Here is a 17,854-nt window from a genome sequence, read left to right as displayed (position 1 = left end):
CTGCTGCCATCATCTGGGTAGTGCATTTGGGCAATGCACCATAAAGGAACTCACAAGTCAACAGCATACCCACTTAGGGTACTCAGTCACACTTCAGCTCAGACTTTAAACATGATGGCTCATGGGGCTGACAGTAAGATACACACACCTCTTTCTTCTCCTCTCCATAAGGCTCTATAACAAATTGTTTGCCACTATACTTTTTGAGTGTCATTAGCAGTCTTGACTAGATGATCACATCCTGTGCTAAGGACGGACATCTAGAATATTTATTAAGAATTTCAAGGCAAGCTATATACTAAAAAAGGTTGTCTAGATTAACTCTTAATTCTGTTTTAAAATTTATATCATGACTACAAAACAACCCTTTCATTCTTACAATCAATGACTCTGTGTATTTTGAATTTACAAAAATATTATATTTTAGTAACTTTAACAAACTTCTTTACACATTTTCTTTATCTTGGCGTAACACACAACTGCAGAAAGGACATGATGAACAGAATTATTCTTATTACTATATGATTGTGAACTTCAACAAAACACTTTATAAATACGATGTGGTGCAAACAAAAAAGTTAATTTAAAAGAAAACTCAAAAAAGTTAAAAGACAGAAAAGAAGCTGTAACATGACAAACCAATTAATGGCATGACAAGGCAGCAGGAGATTTTCTTGCTAAAAAATATTCTTTTTACAAAAGTTAATCTTGGCTCAGTGTTCACCAGATTTTTCCTTCCAGAAATATACATTCTTCAAAAAAAAACAACAACCTGATTTTAGAGTCAGAAGTTCAAAAATATTTCTCTTCGTCAAGGTCCCAGCATCAGTTTAAAAAAACTAAACTAAATCACAATCTCCATGCATTCTTCATCATTAAAATGAAATAGACGTCACTGTCAATAGAGGCGCTGACTCCAGCATAATAGTTATAAAATTCATCTTTTGTAACCTAGATGAAGCAAAAAGAAAGAGAGAGAAAAAGAATTAAACAGTTTTCAGAACGTAAACAAGTTTCTTATTTGAAGGTGGAAGGAGTGATTTTGATTTAATGGAAGCAGAAAAGCAAATTTCACTTGAGACCAAACACAGTAGGTGTTCCACAAAAAGTTAAACATGGAAATCTTAACAAAGAATATCTGTTCATGTATTGTTGACGGGTCTTTAATTAATGTAGCAAAAAACTGACAACTGGAGTTGTTCGAAATTAAAATTTACGAGTTGAGGCATGAAACTGAACTATCACATGCAACCATCCCGGTAAATACATTTGTGGACACTATTCACTTACTTGTTAACAATAAATAACAGGCAACAGTAATCATCCACAATACTTATAATCATAATTATTAATTACATTTATAGTGTGTTTTTCTACCCTACACAAAGTACTTCACATAGAGTGGGGAACCACTTGAACCCCCACCTAGGTGATGCAATGGCAGCCATTCTTGAGCCAATATGCTCACCACACATTAGCTATTAGGTGGTGAAGGCTGGAGAGATACTTAGCCAAAAAGGGATAGGGGATGATGAGGGGGCCAGAATGACCAGGCCAAGGTGGGTTATTTAGCCAGGACATCGGGGAATACCCTACATTTTTCTAAAGATGTTCAGGGATCTTTTATGACCACAAAGAGTCAGGACCTCAGTTTTAGATCTCGTCCAAAATGGGGGGTGCCAATTTATACAGTGCTCCCTGAATACCACACTAGCATTTCCTTGAAGGTCTAACATTTACGTACTGACCAGGCCCAGACCAGTTAGCTTCAGGAGGAATGCCTATTCCTGAAGTTCAGGTGGTAAGGCTGTAAGTTCACAATGACTGATTTTGACAAGAACAATATGATGGCACAAGACAGACACAGAGGAGTCTTGTTTGAAAAGAAAATGTACTGCAAAAACTATTGTGGTGGGTGGCCGGGTTCCATGCCTGGCTGGAACGCCCCTTCTACGTATGTTCTGGGGGAGCAACCATGGGCTTCTCAGTACCTCCCCCTTGAAGCTCGGTGGCAGCCTCCCTGGCTGAAGATGGTGCCTCAGGAGATGGAATTCTCCACAGCCCTGTTGGGATCTGGAGTGGCCGCCAGGGGGTGCTGCATGGGTCCCTGAGCCGGCGTGGACGATTCTGCAGCCCCGCCCGGAAGTGGGCTATAAAATGGGCCAGCAACCACCACTCAGGAGCCAGAGTTGTGAGGAGGAGGACGAAGCTAGATGGGAGGAGTGGTTGTGCCACGAGGAAGTGTTGTGACACTTGTGCTTATTTGGACTGTGTTGTGCCTGTGGGGTTCATGGGGAAGACGTGCCCCACAGGTGAAGAAAAATAAAGTCGTTGTGTTTTACACGTGCCTCAGTGTGAGTCTGTGCCGGGTCAGGCGCAATATAGCTCCTTAAATCACACTATTTATATACAATATGGATTAGAAGGGCAATAGTTGGGGACACGAATGAAGCGCAGTCTGAAGGGAATCTGGTAATGTTCTCTGAAATCACTGAGAAAGAGGCCACCTAACAAATGGTAGATGTACCTTAGAGATTGAGATTGAGAGACAGAAGAGAAAAACAGCTGGTAGATAAGAAAACCACCTCCAGTTATAAAAGTCATATGTTGCCCTTTTGAAGATGAGGACCAGCCTGTAGTGTGGTATTAGATAACATAAGAGTCCAGAAAATAAAGAAAAGGACTGATTTAGATTTTTAAATGTGGCACCCCGAAAGCCACCTTGGAAGCCTGATCCTTTTTAATCCAATGCACGGGTCAGTTTTCTCCCTGGAGCTACCAAGAAACACTATGACTTGGTGGCACTAAGACTTCTTACAATCACTTTTATTCTGGAATAAAAGCATTATTCAGCATAACCAGAAGTAACAACAGGAAGGGATTTAACGTCACCTAAAGAAAAAAGCTGAGCCAAGCGAATGAAGGAAGCCAAGTTTTTAAGTGACATACATAAAGAGCAATGGGAAATTAAAGAAAGGGCAGCTCTGTGGATACCTGGGTTGGGTAAAACCGATGTCACATTATGCCCCTTCTAGTAGTTGGGTATATCAAACTTTCCGACTGTATTTGTTGATATCATTGTTAGACTATTTCAGTTTACACAACAGCAAATTGCTGGCCATGTTCACTTTACTGACTGCATGCCAACTTTCCAGCACAGTATTGCTTGCCCTTTTTCTGACTGCCAATAACATGCTGCCTGACGGAACCTGCACTGTACGAAAGGTTAACAGGTACGGCAAGATGACCTGCAATCTGCCCTTTTTTTCCATTTTCCATTTTCTCATAGTACATAAAACACAAGACATCAGGCAAATGAGCTTTTCTTCTGTTTGTAAGGTCCAAAACACCCATGTTCCTTATTCCTCAAACCTGCTCTTGTGTTTTATACTGAAGTAAATGGATACTAGGTACTATTGTAAACAAAACCCATAGCATTTACTAAATACGCCCTCTTTGAAATTGTAGTTGAAAGCACTTAAAGAATCATACACTTCCAAAAATGCCTACTGGGAGGGATTTACCATCAAAACTAGATATAGTCTAGATATAACTGTCAAAACATAGGTTCTTTATATAAAAAAGGTTTATTCTTCAAAAATGCTCCTCAAACACAATGAAGCTCAGTAAAGCACAAAAGGCAAAATGATTTGTCCAAAACAATAAGGCAATCCAAAGCAAACAAAGTTCCAATACGGTAATCAAGAGAATGGTCAAAATAAAAACAGAGCAGAAGGCCAAAAAATCCATAGTCATCACAAACGCACGAGCACAGCAATTAACACAAGTAAACTCACCACTCCCTAGCACATTTGAAAGAACCCCCAAGAACTGTGGAAAACCCTTGCCTTTATAGGGCTGAGGGCAGAGCTTGGCAGTGAAGGGCAAGTGGACCCACCTCTTGGGGAGCCACCCATAAAACACATGGAACAAAACAAAAGATAAACAGATAATAGAAACTAAGTAAATAACAATTTTAACATAAACAAAAGAATCTAAATTGAACAAAACAGACATTAAACAAGAAATTGAAACACAGCCAGGAGAGGGACCTTGGTGGAAACATAACAGAAGCAGCAAAGGTTTCAGTTTAAGAAAACCTGCCTTCCACATTTCTGGGCCATGCTTGTGAAAATTAAAGTAAACCGCAAATAATACATTTTATCAAAAAGTCTTGGTACTGATTTCACAAGATAAGGATATGCTTCTTGCTCACTTTTCTGCTTACAGTGGATGCTGTGGGTTTAGTTAATATTTCCTTTATAGATGATGCAAAATGTGAGCAAACTGAAAGTTGCGTAATAGCACAGAATCACACATTTCTGCCTCCTCTTTACAAGATACTGAACTGTACTGCTTTGGGTGCCCCAAATGAGATTTGCTTTTCACACAATATTGTAAAAGGAATGGCGGCAGTCATGCCATTCTGCTGATATATTTATTAGCAATCAAATACAGAAGAATGAAAAACAACCTTGGAGTAAAAGGAGAAGAGACACCACTTACCATTGCTACAAGTCAAAATAAAAGATTAACTTATGCAACAACTCAGAAATATTTTATCATTTAGAAAATGAGGATAGATAAACATGTAAATAAAAAACATTTATATTTTGGCAATTAAAAATATCCATCGGTTGAGGATTTTTTGGGCTTTCTTTTGCCATTAAATGGACATAAAGGGCCAAAGCCTATGCTCAGAAATGTCAGGTAGAAGAAGAAATCTAAAACTGGATGGGGCCACTTGTCCACTTCATGGAACACATACACTAACACCCACTTAACACCAGAATCTCTGAAGCCTACGAATAAACGTTGAATTTCCTGTCATCCTACACTTTCATAGAACGTTGTAGACACGGAACACACATGAAATGTATGTGTTCCAAATAACAATATTATTACCCTATACAACTCCAGGCACCTCACACCAAGATAAACAAGGCATGACCTGGGAGAACTTTTTGCCCAAGTTGAGCTCCGTCCATAGGGGGGATGGGACAGCAGTCTGCTTGCTGCTTGTGCTGATCAACACATTTACAAAACAAAAGACGCTGATGGAGAGGTGGGAAGGAATTTAAGGTGGGCCAGGATAACAAGTTTTTTTGTAGGCTTCAGGGATTCTAGTGTTAAAGGAATACTACACCCAAAAATAAACATTTTTATATGTTACTTACACCATGTAGTTTGTGTTGGTGGCTAAGAAAGATTTTAATCTCATGTTTTTGTGGAGAAAGAACATAAGAAAGTTTCTAATAGAATGGGCTACAATGGCAACATATTCTGGTCAACAGCAAAAATATCAACAACGTCCATGAAAAAATTTCACATTATTCATTTCTATCAATCCAAACATCATATCATCATATGCTCAGAATGTGCAAAACACATGTAATTTTTGTAAAAATATTGTTCAATAAATAATTCTAGAAAATGAAAGTAGTCCCCAAACACAAAGAGCAACCCAGTGTGAAGGGGCTTCCTATCTGTGCACTACTTTCATTTTCTGGAGTTATTTATTGAACAATATTTTTGCAAAAACTATATGAGTTTTACATGTTGCGAGAATACAACTGGATGACTTGATGTGTGGATTATTAGAACTGAGAAATATGAAATTTTTTCATGGATGTTTTGATATTGTTTGCTGTTATTCAGTTTTGGTCACTATTGGGTCCTGTTCTATCAGAAACCGTTTGTCTTTTCTCCATGAAAACATGAGATTAAAATGTTTCTTGGCCACCACGACAAACTAAATGGAGTAAGTAACATATAAAAAAAATATAATTTTTGGGTGGAGTATTCCTTTAGATCATGTTAATTTAGAGTCACCAATTAATCAAGGGTATACATCTTTGGGATGTGACAGAAAATGGAACATCTGGATAAAACCCTCACTTCAAAGGGAGGACATAAAAAAGTCCACATTAAGAATGACCAAACTGGAATTTAGACTCAGTCTCCTGCTTAAAACTCATTCTTAATAAAAATAAAAAGGAAGTAATACTATTGGAGATGTTGGTATGATCACTTTAAAGATTTTAGCACTTTAAAGAAATTTTTAAAAAATCCTTCAGAAGCAATACTGCATATCCATAAATTCCCAAATGCTTTTGTTCAAAGAAAAGGGTAGATTGAAGAAAGTTAGTATAACAGAAAATCCTATTTGATGCAGAAAAAAGAAATGTGAAAGACTCCCATCTGATTTCCTAAAAGCCAAACACCCATATGCTGCATTTTTCTGTGGAAAGAGAAATCTTACAAACACACACATGCATAAAGAATCCATCCCCTGTATAGATATTGAATAAAGCCGTTAGTTACCCTAAACTATATAAGGTTGGTTAATTTAATTTCCAGGCATTTTGCATCATGATAACAAAGTAGACGTCAGAATCTATGGAAGCGCTCACTCCTGCATAGTAGTTCATAAATTCATCCTTAGTGACCTGTTGTGAGGAAAAACAAATCACATAACAAAGGGGAACTGAGAAACTGATCCATGCTGTAAAAAATGGTGTTACAGTTAAAATGACAGAAAAAAAATTGAGTTGACAAGCATTTCATTTTGGATTACATGTCCATTCATTTTATATATCTGCTTTACCCATTAGAGAGTCCATGGGGAGCAGGAATCTATCACAGCATCTATCACAGTTAATCGATGGTCACTCCCATAAAAAACACACACACACACCCAACTCACTGGGTCAATTTAGAATCACTACTTTAACAAAAACAAGCCTTTGGTATGGAGGAGGAAACCAGAAAATCCAGGGATTATTAGGATTGGATTAACTTTTTCTGATTTTTATATATTTTTTGTATCATTTATGGTAATCTTACACAAGTTTTGTTTTTTGTTTTTTTTGAGTCGCTGGGTCAAAGTCTGACATCCATTTGTGATGATTCTCCTTCATTTGTAAGGCAGCTGATTTTTGGACTGTTCTATCCTCCATTTTGGTTTTCACACGTGCCATCCCTTTAGAGCTCCCATTGTTATTGCAAATTCTGTTGTTGTTAGGGGTGTGCCCTTTAAGGTCATGACACAATGTGACACTATAAAAGGTCCGCCTTGAAATCACTCATTTGAGTTGTGGCTTCAAATCCCTTTTCAGATCGTTCTTTCAAACTCTTTTTAATAAATTATCTTTGATAATTTCTTTGCTTTTGCTTTTTGACCACAATTTTTGTCTCTCCTCTTGGCCTTAACACCTATTCATTTTGATGTCCCAGTATTGACCCACTTTTGGTTTTCACCTTTTCTAATGGCTCACTCTCAAACCCAGTCTGCTTGTAGAAATTACAGGAATGTTGCAAAAGTCTGACATATAAGAGATTTTTATCCAAAATAAAAACACAACCTAGAAACAAAACAACAGTCAAAACCAGAATTTTTCTTAATTGTACTTTTCAATTACTTGTTCATTTATCTCTTGCAGAGTATTTAATTGGTATTAAGACTGGATACATGCTGTTGCACAAGGCTGTTTTTTATATCCTGAGCAGCATGATAACACAGGTCAAATGGCATATGGATCATGTGCTTGGCAACTAAATGGCATCCTACTGATCATTCACAAAGCAAGCGAACAAAATGGCGACATGAAGGTGTCATGATGCTTAATAATATGAAAAATGAAATCAAAAGTGATTATCTCGTGCATTCCTGATCAGCAGAATATTCAAATTCTACTTAAACAGACCGTAATATTTATTATACTAAGCAGTTTAATAAACACAGTTTTTTAGAACATTAAACTGCCTCCAAGTCTTATTTTGTTGTTGTTTTTTCCTAAAACTGCTAAGCAATGTATACTATAAATTTATTTTATTCCACTTTCCTTTTATAACTAGGGTGCCCACATGCAAAATGATATGTGCATAATCATATTATTCAGACAACTAGAAAATATTTACTTCAGTTTTCAAAGGCACTGTCATTTCTGTGTTCATTGAATCAAAATTACCCTTGGGTTGTGCTGGTAAGTGTCATTAATCCTTAAATCCAGTTGTCTAAAGTGTAGAAGAAAAATGTTGAAAGAGCTTCTAAGACTAACACCAACTCTACAGTAAGGCTCAAGGATTCTAAAATTTCAATTTAAATATGTGGACATTTTTTGTAGGTCAAAGTAAGTCTAGAAAAAAGTGAATAGACTGCTCTTACTAAAAAAAATAATCAGAACGGTAGAAATTGATTCTCCAGCAGACTTAATGACCAAAGTGTAATCTCACCAAACAGTGGACGTCAGGATAAAATCTGGGACAACATTCTAACTGAAACAATGTTGTTCAGACTAACTAGCATATAGTAGTAGATTTAAAGTGTAAAGAAGTAAAAGCTCTGCAAGCAAGAGATCACAATGGAAGTGGGAAAGGGGTCAACTGTGATCAGATGTGTTACGACCATACCTGTACACTTTGTAGACAATTTGTAAAGTGTGTATAATAATGTTAGCCAATTCTGTGTTGTCCGCTAACATTCTAAAATTAAATGATTTAGCTGGGCCTAAGTTCATGGATGTGATTTAAGTATGTGCAAATGTAATACTAGGTACTGTATTGTGGAAATTATCAATTACACTGCGAGTCTGCTGATGTGCCATAATGTGTTTTTCTTTGGCCGTCATCTTAGAGTTAGTTAAACGTGCCAATTGTGCTATGCACAAAAAGGATACCTGCACCCAGTAGTCCTCCACTGCCAAACTCCATGATTCTTGCCTTTTGACACACTTTCGAAACAAAGACATCGGGTATACTTCCTCATTGCTTTGCTTCTATATCAGTTAAAAGTACTTAGTGACTGCAAAATCACCTGTATGTTCAACCTTTGTAACTGGGATGAAGGCTGAAAGTATGAATGGGTATCAGTTACAAACCATTTAATTCAGTTGAACAATGTTGAAATGTTGGGTTTGTGAGGTGGTTGTCGGAAACTCTGGCAAAGAATTCAATAGACAAATTTTCTGGCAATTCATGTCCTTCACTGTTCTAACTTCTTTACATTACATTCTTTTCACAGCCAATTGTAATTCAGAAAATGTGATTGTCAAAGTAAAGATAACTGCAACCAGATTCTTCAAAACATTTACAGAACATAGAAATATTAACTTATAAATTTGTATTCTTAACAGTTTAAAGTACAACAATTACCTTAATTTATATATAAGATATAATTCTACAAATGCATTAATCCATTTCATCAAGAGAATGATATCATCTCAAATGTAAAGTGAATTTAAAGTAGTCCATGTCACCATGGTTGGTGCAAGACGTAGTCACCTAAGAAGAATTGAGCGATTAACGACAGGGTAAGGGAGCATGTAGATCATGAAGAATTTAACATGCTGCTTTAGTTATGACGGATTTTGAGAAACATTATTAAATTAATGCTCAATCTAAGACCTAGTTTAAGATGCTCTTAGTGTTACTGTGCTTCCGGAAAACACAGCCCAGAAGAGATTCTAACCAGGACAAAATGCATCTTACTCAGTTTAATTTATTTTGGCATACTTTCATGTCATTTGGGGTCCTGCTCAGGGAGCGTGACCACAACCTAACAGATGAGTTTATCATTAAAAGGAGTGAAATCTGGGGATAATATGGGTGACAAGTCTCAATGGCCACCAGTCATCTTCTTCTTCTTTAGGCTGCTCCCGTTAGGGGTTTCCACAGAGGATCATCTTCTTCCATAATCTTCCTGTCCTTTGCATCTTGCTCTGTTACACCCATCACCTGCATGTCCTCTCTCACCACATCCATAAACCTTCTTTTAGGCCTTCCTCTTTTCCTCTTCCCTGGCAGCTCTATCCTTAACATCCCTGTATACCATGAAAATTACTGTGGTCTCTGAATACAGTTTTGTCTTTGGTCCTAAGAAAGCTTATAGCTGAACATTCCTTGCAGACAAGAAGAAACTTATGTGGTACTTTCATATTGGGATTAGGATTGCTATTTTTATGTAAAATAAAAATAAAAGGGAGAGATGAACAATTAAATAGAGTAGCTCCCCAATACAACATTGAGCTTAAAGCTAATGTCCAAGTGGGGTAAGACAAACAACTCTCATTCAGTTGTGTTTTGATGGTGTCATCTCATTTTCATTTGGTTAATTCTTAAAGCCCTTATCATGGGTGCATAAAGTAGTCTGGTCTGAAACCTGGAGAACATCTATAAGGGTACAAATGCCATAGGCCAATTTGTACTAGAAAACACAAATTTACACTAAATATGCAATATGAAAGCACTATAAACATCACAGTTGGCTGTAATAATTCTTGCAATATAATTTATAATTATTTAGTAAACTCAAATCATGCTATCTTGCAGGTTCATAAAAACATAATCCAGAAAAGAAATGTTCTGTACTCAAATTTAGAGAAAAGTGGAACAGTGTAAGTTGCATGCCAACTATTGGAACATTTTACAGTTTTATTAGAAGGTTTTTTGGAGTAGTAGCTAAATATTTTTTGTGGAATTATGAAAAGTGAATACTGTGAAGTATGTAATATGACCATTAAATATTAGTACTAATATATGAGCTTTACAAATATCAGAGGTAGAGATTCAGAAATGAAGTGCAGTGTGAAATACATTTTTCTGTTTGTAGTCTTCAGACCTAGAAGTATTAAACAAACCATAGCTCAAATTCTGGAAGGCAAAGATAAGTTAATAATAATAGGAAAAATAAATAAGTTAAAGTGAGAGTCTCTGGGAAAAAACTATAAAGAGATAAAATCTGTAAAATATCCAATCATTAGTATCTGAAGATATCTTTGCATTTGCTAGGTCAATTTTCAGCTTCTTTTCTTCAGCTAAATGGAGAAATATGGGTTAGAAGAACACACAATTCACTAAGACTACATATTTCTTTGATTTGTGTGCATTTTCAAAATAATTTGTTGTATTTTTTTAATTGTGCAAATAAATCCTTTACTGCATCCATCCATTTTCTAACCAGTTTATCCAGTTTAGGGTCAAGTGGTGCTAGTGCTAATTTGTTTTGGTATAATAAGCAGTATTATAAAAAATAAGTATAATTTCATCCCTTTTTCCTATTTCAAAATATCTTTTTTAGAATGTACAGCATTTGAAGGCCATGCTTACTAAAATGACCTCCTCTGCAATTTTTTCTTTGAATAAATGATAAAACGTATCAATTTAAGAAAAAGACTGTGAATAAAGTAAAAACATTTTATGGGTCACTAGACTTTAGCAATCTGAGAGTAGTTTGTTTAGATTTCTATTTAAATCTAAATGCTGACATTCTTTGACTTTGTCTATTTTATTTACAAAAATGCACTTTATACCCTTGGCCCATAATGGACGTTTTTATGAAGCATTTTTTCCCCATTTACTCTATAAAAAAAATTATTCTCATAGTAACTGGTATCCTTCTGGTATGCTAATGTTGGCATGAACTCTACTCAGCTGCACAAGTGGACTTGTTACGAATGTAGCACTGTGAGAAATATTCTGCAATAAGAAAGTGCCACCTTTGTTTCTTCAGTACATTGTGGTGCTGGACATTGGTGTTGTATTTACACTTTAATAATGATGGAGATGTTTTAGAGAAAATAAGCAAGGTGTAATGAAGCGATTATATGTTAAATCAAGATGTTAGTTAAAAAACATTAATAGTATCAAACACGAAATATGCCTCAAATGTTGCACCCTGTGTGAGAAACTGTATGGTATGCAGACATGAGACACAGCCGTTGAAACTAAAATGCCAAACTGTGGAATGATCTACTTCTTATTATTAGAGATGCACCTCCGCTGTGTAATGTTTAGTGGTTAGTGAATCTCTACTCCAAATAGCTCTTTCAATTTCATTACGCAGAGACTCCAGTTGGATTTGGATGTGATTTGCTTCACTACATTCACTCATGTTTCTGGAATGATTTGAGGCCTTCCCTATGCTTGTGGTATGGAACACTAATGTATACTGATGGGGGAAAAACAAAAAAAAACTTACAGATGGGAACACTGTTGCTATGAAATAATGTTCCAGATCCATTGTAATGGTCAGATATCCTGTTTCATTCAAATGACGTTCAAGTAACCTAATGTGTATCACAAAAACACGTCCTATTCTGTTATGTCTCCACCTCTAGCCTATATACAGTATAAAGAAATATGTTAGTGCCATGGAGTAAAAATGTCTACCAAATATGTAATAATTGTTCCTTTCCTGCAGAATTAACACATGCATCAATCTAATGCTTTTTAATTTACCAGACTGAATCAGCAGAAACTGGGATTTATCAAACTACACAATGTTTTCCAGTCCTGCTGCAGCTGGTGTTTCTAATCCTTAGTCTATACAAAACTGACAGATACCACGCCTGTTCCATGGTTTGTGTATGGACTCATGAAAAAAGACGTGAACCTGTTCAAATGATTCCTTCAACCCTTTAGCTGTTACTCTAGGGTTCTTTTTACTTCACTGAGCATTTTGCATTGTGGCTTTCAAGTCACCTTGGCTGCAACCCACTTTTAGGGAGAGCAGCCATAGTACTTGATCCTTTAGGATTCTTGATCGTAAATCTTCTGAGACCTCTTTTTTTGTGAGGCATGTGTCACATTACCAGATGCTTCTGGTGAAAAGCAAACTCAAAATGTTTGAGGCTTTTTATTGGTCAAAGTATCCCCAAAACACACCTCCTATCTCGTTTCATTGATTGAAGTCCAAAGTTTACCAGCTACAGATTCCATTTAGCTTTGTTTGAAGTCATTAGCCTAGAGGTTCACATATTTTTTCTATATTTTATATATGTGAATGTCTGAATGACCAATACAATAAACAACAACACAATAATGTATAAATAGTTCCTTTATTGTGTCTGTACATAATTGTAAATTAGATGAAAGTCAGGTGATATTTTAAGACAAATAATTGCTCCGTCGTAGGTATGAGGTTAATCTGCATCCTGCCCTGCAAGTAGGCTTTCCAACCTGCAGGGAAAAACTTGGGGGTTGGTGGCAGAATTGGCACTCCAGCCACTATAAAAAAACTTTACACTGTTCCATTCCATCTGAACTAGCGTGGTGCTGAGGTGTCACCCACTGCATGGCTGCACTTGGGTCTTAATCTGGGATCTTGAGGTGGTTTGTATGTGGTGGATGCTGTATCAGTGCATGCTCCTAACCTCTCTCTTATACATAAATGCAGTTATATGCAAAGGGTTCACTTAATTTTTTCTCCATAATATATATATATATATATATATATATATATATATATATATATATATATATATATATATATATATATATATATATACACATATAATGACTCAGGCAAAGGTAAAATAGCAGTAATAAAGCTAAAAAAACTGTACTCAATTCTGAAAAATTTAGTGGGAGCCTCCTCGCTTATAAAGCCGTGTACATAGGGGAGTTTTAATATTTCATGCTTTAACTGGGTCTACATTAATGACTTTAATCCTAACACTCACAAAACATTTGGGTAGTATTTTAAAGACAAAGTTTTTCATAATTTATTTTTAACTGTAAATGTAATGACAAACTAAAAAAAACTCTGCTTGATTAGATAATTAGCTAAACAAAATACTTTTTTGATTAGTTTGGTATTTTACTTACTTTCCACCTATATCTAATTTAAACCATCAATTCTGCATATAAACTTAAAAGTTCAATTTCCCATTTTTATTAATTATTTCATGTTTTGTAATGTAAGATCACTGTATTGACTAATCACTTAAAACCAAAAACGGTGAAACTGAAAAGTCAGTAATATTATAATATTATCTGAAAGGTGATCATTCATTATTAAATATTGTATATAAACATGAATGAATCTGAATGTCTAAACCAAAACTGAATAAAATTGAGTAACATTATTTATGCACATACCTGTCCATCTTTGTCATATGGAGAATCAAAATTATCAAGGAAAGATCTAAAAACCTGATCTTCTGTCCACTCTCCATTTTGATATTTAGGGTGATGCTTTGCATTATAAACTCCTCTCAGATCTTCGACTGTTATGAGCCCATCTCCAGTCTTATCCAGTTTTCGAAATGCTTGCATGATGACCTCTTTTCTTGCATTGGACATGGGGGGCTATGGAAACAAAGATAATTTAGAAAAAAAAAACAATGCTACTTATTTTTAACATCACTAATAGAAAAACATTTTCTACACTAAAAGAAAAAAATGTAAATATGTATAATGCTTTTAACCACTTTAATTAAATTTCTTTTGCCAGTTGACTAACCTTATAAGCAGGACTTCTCATGTTCTGAAAGAAGGACGTGCTACTTGTTTTGCTCTTTAGATTTGCAAGACATTATTATTTTTATAGCATCTATGCATCTGTGTTTGCTTACACCGCTCAAATGATTTCCTCTGCTACCTTTATTATCTCAGTATCTAAAGATGGGTGAATTGCCAAAAGGTACAGCTTCTCTTTATCTTGAACTGCCTCAGGCAAAGGAAAGTATTACCTGACGTAAAAGAGAAAATGGTGCATAATATGTACTTCCATCCATCCATCCAACCTGCTATATCCTAACTACAGGGTCACGGGGGTCTGCTGGAGCCAATCCCAGCCAGCACAGGGAGCAAGGCAGGAAACAAACCCTGGGCAGGGCGTCAGCCCACCGCAAGGTGCACACACACACTAGGGACAATTTCAGATCGCCAATGCACCTAATCTGCATGTCTTTGGACTGTGGGAGGAAACCCACGCAGGCACGGGGAGAACATGCAAACTCCGGGGAGAACATGCAAACTCCATGCAGGGAGGACCCATAAAGCGAACCTGGGTCTCCTAACTGTGAGGCAGCAGTGCTACCCACTGCGCCACCTTGCTGCCCATAATATGTACTTGTGGTCCTACAATATAAGTAATTACTTAACAGGCTCCAGCATGATGGGGACAATTTCACCTTTATCCAAGGCTACTACTAACAAGATGCACTAGCGCACTAAGTCAGTCTACTGTTTTCAGCAAATCTTTCATGGTTCCCAAGCAATAAATACATTTGTAACAGTATGACGTTGGGGAGAAAACTGTCAACTGCCTTCCATTAAAAATTCTCTTAATTCAATCATCCCTAACAGACCGCAATTCATATTTGGACTGATATCTTCATATTAGGGGAGTTAAACTTGGGAGTTGAGAAATGGCACTGAATGACCAAGCACCTGTTTGATGATGTATGGTGAGCAGCCAGGTGTTCTGTTTTTTGTGTCTGTAAACTTCCCTATATTCCTTCATCAGACTGCATACTATACTGTATATGCCAGGGGTGGCCAACTCTGATCCTGGACAACCACAGTGGCTGCAGGTCTTTATTCCAATCCAGTTGCTTAATTAAAAGCCAATCCTCACCAATAACAGATCTTATTTAATTTTAAAGCTTGTTAATGTTTTACCTGTACTATGTCAGTTCATTCCTAAATCATAGATTTTGTTTCCTTTCTAATGATACATGTATCATCCAAGAAATCTGAAGCCTAAAACAGATAATTTTCAATTCTTCACTTTCTCTTCAGTTTCTTTTTGAGTAGTTAATTAAACTAAATTGTGAATGATGGATGGGTGGAAATGGAAACAAGCTAAATGTAGAATGCTGGTTCATTTGTCATTTACATTTTATTGCTAACTAGCAAAATACCCGCGCTTCGCAGCGGAGAAGTAGTGTGTTAAAGAGGTTATGTAAACATATATATACATATACATATATACATATATATACATATCTACATATACACATATCTACATATACACATCCACATATATATATATATATATATATATATATATATATACACATATTAACATATATATACACATACATATACACACATACATACACACACACATACACATATATACATATATACATACATAAATAGTGCGTTGTAACACGGGCTGAGATTGTTACATGGGAGGGAGACGACAAATCACAGCTTCCCGCTTTCTAATCGGGCCTGTGATTGGTGCTTTGACGGATGCCCAGATCCCACAGTATCTCCCCTTAGGAGAGGCATTAGGCAAGTGTAATTGAATAGCGGTGCTGCAAGTTTAGCTTTACACCTGTTTTTAAGGCTTATTGACTGAAAGGGGCTTTCATGAAAAAAGTTAGGGCTTTGCTACAGGATACACCCTCCACAAGTTAAGGAAGTAAAAATAAAGGTATATATTTCTGTTTTATTTAAACCTTTCAAGTTTGTATGCGGGCGGTATGGTGGCGCAGTGAAAGGTGCCAGTTAGGAGAACCGAGTTCGCTTACCTGCGTGGAGTTTGAATGTTCTCTCCATGTCTGTCTGGGTTTCCTCCGGGTACTCCGGTTTCCTCCCACAGTCCAAAGACATGCAGGTTACGTGCATTGGCGATTCTAAATTGTTCGTGGTGTGTGGGTGTGTGTGGGTGTGTGCGCCCTGCGGTGGGCTGGCACCTTGCCCGGGGTCTGTTTCCTGCCTTGTCTCCTGTGTTGGCAGGGATTGGCTCCTGTATTTAGGATATAGCGGGTTGGATAATGGATGGATGGACATTTGTATACATAGCCCCATGTGCCCGTTTTCGTTTTTTTTCTTTCTTCAGTAATATTTCAGCAAACCCGGAGCTTGTCAGTTCAAATCTTGGTACTGAAACCACTGTTTGACCCTGAGGAAGTCACTTCTCCTGCATGTGCTGCAAAAAACAAAAGTAATGTAACAAATTGTACCTCAGATGTTGCTAGTTGCTGGAATAAAGGCATAAGTCAAATAGATAAATATGTATTATACACATAGGAACTATTCATTTATTTTCAGTTAAGTCATCTGCAGCAAACCTTTATAAATGAGGGTTTCTCCTTTTTACATAGTGCAAACTGTTTCTTCTTCATTGAGGTTTTCTCTTGGAGAGCTTTTTTCATTTCATTGAAAATTAAAGCAGCAGCTGCCAAAATATGTAGCTTTCTTATTAATTTTTCAACATTGTGTAAAATAACTTTATAAAGTAACATAAAAGGTTTAAATACTGGTTATTCTTTTACACTAAAATATTACTAAAGAGATACAAAAAACAGTAAAATGCATATGTTGTTTTTCTTTAAGGAGATTAAATATTACTGAAGAAAGAAAAAAGAAAAACTAAAACAGCCAAATGGGGCTATGCATATGAACTTAAAAGGTTTAAATAAAACAGAAATATATACCTTTATTTTTACTTCCTTAACTTGTGGAGGGTGTATCCTGTAGCAAAGCCCTAACTTTTTTCATGAAAGCCCGTTTCAGTCAATAAGTCTTAAAAAGAGGTGTAAAGATATTGACAATAAGCTACGCAAACCCACCAAGACATGCAATCGTTTAAATCGAAAAACACCATCCCATACTATTAGTTAACGATTAACACATTTCTATATGTATTGTAAGCATACAATACAACTGATAATATGTTGCGCTTATTTATCTGGTGTACCGACATTTTTGCGCGTTTAACGGCTGAAATCTAACGTGGTTTGTGACCTTCAGAATGAAAAAGTTTGCATTTACCTTTTTAATAAAAGGCGAGCTTTTAAGCCTGAGAAATCACCCAGTAAATGCACATGTTTAATTGCACATGTGCTAATATGTATGCTTACACAGTATTAAAAGACACTCAACAATTAACGTCATTTACCTTCGTTCCCACGTTTGAGTCGTGCTGTAAATCTCTTGTTTTCAGTTCACGTGATTACGTAGGAGGCGTGATGATGCGATACGTGACTCCACCTCCTCCATTACAGAACATGGACAAAAAAGAGGTTCCAGTTATGACCATTACGCGTAGAATTTCGAAATGAAACCTGCCTAACTTTTGTAAGTAAGCTGTAAGGAATGAGCCGGCCAAATTTCA

The 17,854-nt window shown here is 36.3% G+C and overlaps 1 protein-coding gene across 4 annotated transcripts in view; it reads right to left on the bottom strand.

Annotated features, from left to right (window-relative positions):
- Positions 1 to 397: 397 nt before the first annotated feature.
- Positions 398 to 17,854, bottom strand: part of capslb (calcyphosine-like b) — a 69,760-nt gene continuing 52,303 nt past the window's right edge. For 3 of the 4 annotated variants that reach the window (XM_028802467.2, XM_051928346.1, XM_051928345.1), the window contains 3 exons: positions 13,879 to 14,088; positions 6,325 to 6,449; positions 398 to 951 (listed from right to left, as the gene is read on the bottom strand). In XM_028802467.2, coding sequence (XP_028658300.1) covers positions 6,345 to 6,449; positions 13,879 to 14,088 — 315 coding nt within the window. In that variant the 3' untranslated portion in view covers positions 398 to 951; positions 6,325 to 6,344. The remainder of the gene's footprint in view (positions 952 to 6,324; positions 6,450 to 13,878; positions 14,089 to 17,854) is intronic. The other variant, XM_051928347.1, reaches the window with a different exon arrangement.

This window comes from Erpetoichthys calabaricus, chromosome 5, assembly GCF_900747795.2.
Source record: "Erpetoichthys calabaricus chromosome 5, fErpCal1.3, whole genome shotgun sequence".
Classification (NCBI taxonomy): Eukaryota; Metazoa; Chordata; class Cladistia; order Polypteriformes; family Polypteridae; genus Erpetoichthys; species Erpetoichthys calabaricus.
This window is presented reverse-complemented; position numbering and strand designations above follow the sequence as displayed.